The sequence below is a fragment of the Strix uralensis genome, chromosome 4, assembly GCF_047716275.1.
Source record: "Strix uralensis isolate ZFMK-TIS-50842 chromosome 4, bStrUra1, whole genome shotgun sequence".
Lineage (NCBI taxonomy): Eukaryota > Metazoa > Chordata > Aves > Strigiformes > Strigidae > Strix > Strix uralensis.
Window position 1 is genome coordinate 100182909 of NC_133975.1, and position 8726 is coordinate 100191634.

General features: G+C 43.6%; 1 protein-coding gene across 1 annotated transcript; it reads left to right on the plus strand.

Moving 5' to 3' along the window:
• The first annotated feature begins 490 nt into the window (after positions 1–490).
• Positions 491–6000, plus strand: ACTC1 (actin alpha cardiac muscle 1). The gene is made up of 7 exons (XM_074868199.1): positions 491–649; positions 1212–1360; positions 2458–2782; positions 3447–3608; positions 3722–3913; positions 5121–5302; positions 5672–6000. Exons 2-7 carry the CDS (start codon positions 1232–1234, stop codon positions 5813–5815), a joined length of 1134 nt encoding a protein of 377 aa, XP_074724300.1. The 5' UTR covers positions 491–649; positions 1212–1231; the 3' UTR covers positions 5816–6000.
• The last annotated feature ends 2726 nt before the right edge of the window (positions 6001–8726 follow it).

Genomic DNA, 8726 nt, shown 5'->3' on the forward strand with positions numbered 1-8726 from the left:
AAATTGAGTGTGCGCTGCTCCTTGCTAAGGCAGCACAGGCAGCAGATGCTGCCTCCGCGCAGCAGAAGAGCTTCCGTCGTTGGCACCGAAGTAACCTCACGGGTCGTTGCTTAGACGAGAGCTCGGCTGGCGGTTTTTTCGGCGGGGGAGAAAACGGCGTGCAGCTCCCCCCGCGCCCGCGGCCGACCCCGAGCATCTCCCGTGCAACGCGTCGCGTTTCCGGGTCCACCTGGGCCGGCGCCGGCGTGGCCGGAGCCCCCGGGGCTGCGGGGCTGAGCCGGGCTCCGGGCGGGCGGCCCCGGGGGGGCGGCCCCGGAGGCCACCGCGCCAGCCGGCGCCCCGAGGCGCTGGCCCCGAGGGGCTGCGCGGGGCTCCCTATTTGGCCATGCGGCGGGCCGGGGGCGCGCTGCCCCGCGCCTGCCTTACATGGGCCGGGCGGCCGGGCCGCGCCGGGGCTGGCCGGGCTCCATTCATGGCTGCGCGGCCGCTCAATGGCGCGGAGCCGACCAAATAAGGAGAAGGTGGCTGCCCCGTCCCGCGGCGGCCCTAGCCGGCGCTGCCCCTCGGGGGGGGTATAAATTGGGGCGTCTCTGCCGAGCCGGCACCCAGGCTCTCCTCCGCAGCCCCCCCCGCCGCTGGTGCTGGTCTGGTGAGTAGGACCGGCTCGGGGCGGGCAGGGAGGGATGGGATGGCTTGGGATGACATGGGATGGGATGGGGTGGGGTGGGAGGCACCGGCGGGCGGCGGACGCCGGTCGTGCAGGTACAGCCACTGCTGTACCTGTGCCCCTCCCGGTTCAGCCTTGTTCTCGCCCCGGCCGCCCCCCGCGCAGCGCCAGCCGCCGCGGCCCGGTGAAGTGCTCTGGGCAGGACCGATCTCTCCCATTTCAAACTTTTTTTCCCTTCTGTTTCAACCCGCGGCCCGTCCGTACGGCCGATGGACGCCCTAATGAGCGCCCTGCAAGCTGGGGCGTCTTTTGGAGAAAGCGGCTGGCGGATGCCGTTTAAAGTCCTGCCCGCGAGCGTGGCTGAGCCATCGAGCATCCTCCCGGGACGAGTCAAATTTCCCGCTCCCGCCGGAGCTGTCCGTGCGCCGCCGCCGCCGCCCCTGCGCTCCGGGCGGGCCGGCGCGGAGGGGCCGCCCGGGGGGCTCGGCGGGGCCCGGCCGCGCTGCCCGCGGGGGTCTGGACGCGCCGCCGCGCTGTTTTTCAGGTCCGTGCCTCCCTCCGAAGATGTGTGACGACGAGGAGACCACCGCACTGGTGTGCGACAACGGCTCGGGGCTGGTCAAGGCGGGCTTTGCCGGAGACGATGCCCCCAGGGCCGTTTTCCCGTCCATCGTCGGCCGCCCGAGGCACCAGGTAAAGACGGAGGCAGGACCGGGGCAGGACAGGGCCTTCCCCCTCTCTCCACGAGTCGCCTGCACTTGCCCCTTCCCTCCTTAGTTCTTCTGTCCGGTCCCAAATACCCTGCCCTTCCCTCTGCTCCCTTCTTGCGGCAGCACTAGCTACACATTTCCCGGTCTCTCACTCCCCTGTTTGGCTGTCCCTTATCTCCTTTCTATCACTTTCTGCCTTTCCCCCTGCTATTTCTAACTCACCAACTTTCCTCTTGACTCTCTCCCTGTTTTCTCTCCTAATGAGCCCAAACCCAGCTTCCTGCGAAGTTGCAGCCCACTTCACCCCCTAGGCCAGACCTGCTGCTCATGCTAGTTCAAAGGCAGCTCCGTTGGGTGCAGTTGCGCATGGTGCAGTTTGATTAAGTCCCTTCCCACCCGTCCTGTCCAATGTTGCACGTACCAAACACGTTCTTTCAATTTCCTCTACTCCTTTTGTCTGTCTCTGATCTTACCTTCTCACTGATCTCTAAGCCTCCTTTTCTGTGTTCCCATGTCATTCTCCTTCTCTTTTGTCACAGTTAAATCAGTACACAAAAAATACAGTACTTTTTCTCCTACAATTTCCTTTGTAAAAAGTTTGTTGCCTTTTTTTTTAAACTGAAGTGCTTGCAATTTGTATTTTTTTATCGTGAATAAATTACTGCTGAGGCTCCATAGTAATATGGAGTGTCTTCCTTCACTAGAAGGCTAATTTCCCTCTGTATCTTGTTTATAAAGTCTCATTGTATGTTCTTTGTATCTTTTCCTGCTCATGGTATTGTGCCGTTTGCTTTCAGTCAAACATTTGGACCAGAATGAAGTAACTGAAACTAAGAGGTGCATTAAAAAAAGGAGGGGAAATCCTTTCCTCTGATTGAAGGAAAAAGGATTTTAGGAGAAAACTTCAAATTCTGTTGACTTAATATTTTAATAATGCTCATTTCTTTTCCTAAACAACCTTTCAGTGGTGTGACTGCTTGTACCTTTCTTGAAAAGAGCATTGTTTTCTGTGATGTAGTTGTTTGAGCTCTGTGACATTGTATTCCTCAAATAATGCTCTTCTGTATTTTCTTCTCTTAGGGTGTTATGGTTGGTATGGGTCAAAAAGATTCCTATGTGGGTGATGAAGCTCAGAGCAAAAGAGGTATCCTTACTTTGAAATATCCTATTGAACATGGCATCATCACCAACTGGGATGATATGGAAAAGATCTGGCACCACACTTTCTACAATGAACTCCGTGTGGCCCCTGAGGAACACCCTACCTTGCTCACAGAAGCTCCCTTGAACCCTAAAGCTAATCGTGAAAAGATGACCCAGATAATGTTTGAGACCTTCAACGTACCTGCTATGTACGTGGCGATCCAGGCTGTCCTGTCCCTGTATGCCTCTGGTCGTACAACAGGTAAAATAAACAAATAAACACTGTTTAGATATTTCTGTTCAGGAACTCTCCTTCCTTCCCACTCCAGATAGGAGGAAAACCCACCGTAACTCATTCAGATTTACAGAAAACTAGATATATTTAGTTTGTAGCAATCGATGATAACAGTAGCAGAAAAGCCAGGACACAGCAGTCTATGGAAGGAACAATGCGGACCTGTCTGCATTGCTTTTGGAGGGGCACTGTGGAACTGCCTCCCCTGCCACTTGTGATGCAAACGAGGAGACGTTCCTGTGAAGATACTGCAGTTACACAAGTATTGCACCACTTTAAGGGTTTAAACTGGGCCCAAAAGATGCCCATTATCGGATCAAGGCATCAAGACAATCACTATTGCAAATACACTTAATGCTCACTGTAGTAGCAGTGGAAAGCTGCTCATATGGATTAGCTTAAAATATGTATGGAACAACTGTTTTATGGTTTGGTTCACACCAAACAGGAATGTCCAGGCAAGCAAAGGCAGAAGGAATAGGCAAGATCTTTATGGCTAAAACAGAATGATGCTACTTTATACTGCCTGAAAAATCCTGTTATTTTGTTGTGTTTGATGCTGCTTGCTATGCCTAAGGGCTCTAAACATTTGGTAGGTGATTCCAGCTGCTCTCTGACATTTTTCTCCCAGGTATTGTTCTTGACTCTGGTGATGGCGTCACCCACAACGTACCTATTTATGAAGGTTATGCTTTGCCTCATGCTATCATGCGTCTGGATCTGGCTGGCAGGGATCTGACTGACTACCTCATGAAGATCCTCACAGAGCGTGGCTATTCCTTTGTGACAACAGGTCAGTCCTTCAGCTTTGCCCTCCTGTGAAAACCCTCATGTCCCTTTTGGCCCGTCTTCTTCCTCTAGTATTTTGCTTATCCAAACCTTGATTTAATTCCCATATATCTGCAGCTGAACGTGAGATTGTTCGTGATATCAAAGAGAAATTGTGCTATGTTGCACTGGACTTTGAGAATGAAATGGCCACTGCTGCCTCTTCCTCCTCTCTGGAAAAGAGCTATGAATTGCCTGATGGTCAAGTGATCACAATCGGTAATGAACGTTTCCGCTGCCCTGAAACCTTATTCCAGCCATCCTTTATTGGTAAGTATTCCCAGGAAATTCTTCTTTCTGTAGGAGGTATGAATGAATCAGAAGATCTAGAAGGTGTCCCACTCCTCTTCCTGCTTATCTAAATTTGGCATGAAATCAAACATAAATAAATAATGAGTTAGATCCTCTGGTCCCTGTAAGCTGTGCTTGATGTGAGCTCAACTGGTAATTAGCTGAGCTCTGGGCTCTTGTTGCAAGTTTTAGATCGGGTTTTAGGGTCTCAGTTTTTTAGTGATAAGACGTACAGTTAGAATACCATCATTAGGGAGTTGGACTCAATGATCCTTATGGGTCCCTTCCAACTCGAGACATTCTATGATTCTGTGTCACTGATGGCAAGAATAGCTTTCAGTGCTGTATTTGTGAGGCTTACACTTAAAACAGTGTCTGACTCCATGAAGAAGTAAAATGTCTGGAAGGGGGAAAAAATGGAATGGAGGTGTGTGTATATTTATATGCACTGTAATTAAACATTGCCATGGTCAAGATGGTAAGCTTAGCTATTTGTGAGTGCAGCTGACAGATACAGCAGATGCTTATACTCTAAGTCCTGAGCAATAAATGCAGTTGTTCATCAGCTGACATCTTACTGTGGATCTAGTGTCAGCCCTTTCAGGAAGCACCTGTTAAAATTAATAAATTGGAATGCAACCTACAAACACTTGCCTCTGGATTCTTTTTCCTTACCAAGGACTAATATCTTGGTTCATGACTTGGTTATGTCTTGCCTTGATGTTTATAAACAGTATAGACTGTATTTTGGGTAGGCTGAAAAAGAAATGAAGTTACTATTGTCCTTTTTAGCTTGACTTCAGCTCTTTTCATTGTCTTTATCGCTGTCTTTACTATATTCAACTAATGCTTTTTGTGAGACTGACATAACTGATACTCATGCTTTCTGTTCTATATAACTTTCTCCCAACGCCATATACTAAATGAGTCTATCTTGTTTGTGTACGTCTTCTCTTACTGTGTATTTTGAGTATCTTTCCTTTGCACATGCATTGTGATTCTTACCTTCTCTAACAAATAATTTTCATTTTCTAAACTAGTTCTGTAATTCTGTTTTTTATGCTTTTCTGTAACATTTAATAATCAGTAATTTTACAACAAAAAATCATGGAAGTTCATATTAATGATGAGTTCTTTTCATTAAGACCTCTTCTGTAATGTACTGACTTACTGTCTTCTTCTCAAGGTATGGAATCTGCTGGTATTCATGAAACTACCTACAACAGTATCATGAAGTGTGATATTGACATTCGTAAGGACCTGTATGCTAACAACGTCCTCTCAGGTGGTACGACGATGTACCCTGGCATTGCTGATCGCATGCAGAAAGAAATCACTGCACTTGCTCCTAGCACTATGAAGATCAAGGTAAGGAATTTGACTCTGTGCTATAAAATGTGGATATAGATGACAAAATGTCTGCATCATTAGATTGGGATATAGGAACAACTCAAAAGTAAGATCAACAGCTGATGAACAAATGAGGAGAAATTCCATTTAATCAGAATAATTATATAGATTAGAAGCACATGTTAGAAAAGAGGAAAATATGGTTATAGATTTTCTTAAGGAATATTACATGTATTGTGCCAGCTGCTGAAGATCAATACTGTTATTATAGAAAAGTTCTTTATTTACTTAAGGAAATATCTAGTGCTTTGTTACGTTGGTGATACGGGTTGGTTGTTCAGAAATGTGACTGTTAAATGAGGATTTTGTTGCTTTTCTTAATCCTAGATCATTGCCCCACCTGAGCGCAAGTACTCTGTCTGGATTGGTGGCTCCATTCTAGCATCTCTGTCCACCTTCCAGCAAATGTGGATCAGTAAACAGGAGTATGATGAAGCTGGTCCATCCATTGTCCACCGCAAGTGCTTCTAAGCACTTTTTCCCTCAATTTACTTCCCACTCAGGATGACGACAATATGCTTCTTGGAGTCTTCTGGCAACCCTTCCTGAACTCTTCAGTCATTGTACAGTTTGTTTACACACCCGTGCAATTTATTTGTGCTTCTAATATTTATTGCTTTATAAATAAACAAGATCTGGGACTTGCAACCTACAAATGATTGTCTTTTGTTTTATTATAAGTATTCTTTGATCAAAAAATGAGACTAAACACCCTGGGATTTGGAAACTCCCATCAAACCTGTCAAAGCCTTCACTGCATGCATGTCCTAACTGATGTAGGCGTGATAGGTCATGGTATTCTATTAGCAAGAATTTATACTTTATAGTTTTAATTTTGAAACTTGAAACAAAAGAAGCATTATATATCAAGGTTTACAAAGAAATAGCCTTGAGGGTAGACCCAGTAAGTGGAACAAGTGAAAGGAAACCTCTCATATTCGCTCACTGATTTTAGAAATGTTTCTTCTATTGCATTTATTATAACCTAAGTATTTTAATGTTAATTTATTGAAAGCCAAAACTTCTGTAAAAGAATTATGTTAATACATTTAGAATGCAATTTATAACTAATTAGCTCAATCCTAAAGAGTCATACAGTTGTTTTTTGTGGGCTATAAATATTTATGACAAAACATTAATTCAAACTGACAGTTTACTCATCTTCCCCTATCTCTTCAAAGCCAGAGATAAAGAAGTGAAACCTTTATTGTACTAATGCACCAGAATCAAACTTTTGCTGTATAAACATACAATTGTTATAATCATGATTAATTTCACATTATCATTCATATGTTTTAGACAATTCTTAATCCTTAATCTTTGCTATCCTTTGTTCCTATTTGACCCAGATACTACAATCATAAATTGCATACTTTCCACGGGCTTTTGTGTTCCTCACCATGACTTTTTATAACTGTGCTTTTTGATTTTTTACAAAAGTAATACCTAAAACGTGAAGTACAGAATGATCTGGGACATTCTCATTAAAATAATGGAACCAGTCAGTGTCATAGTTTGAACTATGTACAGACTGGAGTTTACCTAAGGTTGATTTAGGAAATCAATTAAAGCATTTATCAAACTGTGCATGTAGTTAGTTACACAAGTGTGATTGCAGGTGTTTGAAAAGATTAGATTTCATGCTAATTTTATACCCAAATGCTAATTGAAAAAAACAAGTTTAAACAGTTACAGGGAAACTTTCTGTTTCTCTCAACTCTTATTTTCGTGAAAGGCATTAAAACTGGCCATTTGATGTGATCTGGAATTAAGTAGAACTGATTTTACTCTTTGAATATATGAAGATATATTTATTGTCTGTCTCCAATTTACTCATCATTAGAAGACCATTTAGTGAGGTAGCACTGTAATTGCTTACCATTGACTTGCAATTGAAATATTCAAATATTTCTAGATGTTTTTGCTTTTGGGCAGAGGAAGTGGATGGAGCTGTAAAGTATAAATAAAATCTAAACATAAATATGAAATTTTAAACATATTTTACAATTTAAATATACATGTAAACATTTTAGTCAAACATGAAATATTAACATAAGTATGAAAATTTAAATGTAAATATGAAATACTTCTCACACTGCACACAGTATTACCGAAATGCTGCTGTAAATAGGCCTTTTCACAATGCAATACAAATTAATTAACCTGTGAATTTGTTAAGGCAAAGTCAGCAGCCTCCACTACTCAAGGTTTCCAGAGTAGGGAATCAATCTGAAGTTCACACCATGGAGAAGTTTTGTATGTTTTGAAAACATGGGAACTCTTCCAGATTTCTGACCAACACAAATTTAATTACTCAAACTTAAGACATTTGCCAATGACATTTGCATATTATTGTTCAGAAACATTGCACTTTTCTTGCTTGGTCTTGCTTGCTGATTGGAAAGATTCAGCTGGTTGGAAAGGTCATCTCAGGTATTAGTGTGAATTAATAGGGTGATACTGGACATAAATTGCAACTAATTGGAGCTTAAAATGTTAAGCAAGTATGCAAAGGGCATGCTAAGTCAGACCCAGTGGATGTCTGCCTGCCTGGCTCTGACTGATAGGTCGGGAAAGGCAGGCATACAGCTGGCACCACATTCACGGCTGTGATCAGGAGGTCACCCTTGCGCCTGTGGACATGAGGAGGGAACGAAAGGAAGCCACTGACTGCATGACTGATGGAAAAATTCCTTCCACAGGCATTTTGGGGTTTGTAATTCACAGTTCATAGAAATGGATATGAGCAGCAAGGATTGTTCAAAACAGTGATCTACTTGCATATATATAGGATATGATAAAAGGTAGCAATGCCTTACCTTTTTTCTCTTCTTATAGTGTCTTTCCAGATGTATTCCATTTTAATGTAATAATCCCCTATTTTTCCATTGAAAAATATTTATTCACACTCAGTGCAGTGAAAACTAATAATTCAGTGGGATGGGAATTATGATAACTAGTTATGGGAGCACAACTAGATATTTTAAATATGGATAATCAACTGATCAATTTGATTGAGAGGAATTTGAATATTAAGTCACATAAACTAGGATTCAAAACACCGGTAAGAGATGCCACTGTTAAAGTTTACCCTCTGTTTGTATTTTACAACAAGCCTTAATTACAGTGGTATACATTTTGTATCTCAAATGAAGGTGGTGGCATGGGATGCAGAAATTAACTGAAGATCATCTATATGATAACCAGTAAAACTGTTGCAGATACTTCCTTGAAAAAGGCAAATTAAAAAACAGCCAGAACAACACAACCCAGTACTTCTGCTTTTGAGTGAAGGGTGTTGGGGTATTACCAGTGCTGCCTGACGCACAGATCTTACAGATAATTTTCCTTGTAGCTCAACAAGCATGTTGGCATTTAATGA

Coding starts and splice junctions, on each gene's coding strand:
- ACTC1 (XM_074868199.1), top strand. CDS start 1,232: ATGTGTGACGACGAGGAGACCACCGCACTGGTGTGCGACAACGGCTCG. Junction 2,783..3,446: donor TGCCTCTGGTCGTACAACAG/GTAAAATAAACA, acceptor TTTTTCTCCCAG/GTATTGTTCTTGACTCTGGT. Junction 3,914..5,120: donor ATTCCAGCCATCCTTTATTG/GTAAGTATTCCC, acceptor CTTCTTCTCAAG/GTATGGAATCTGCTGGTATT.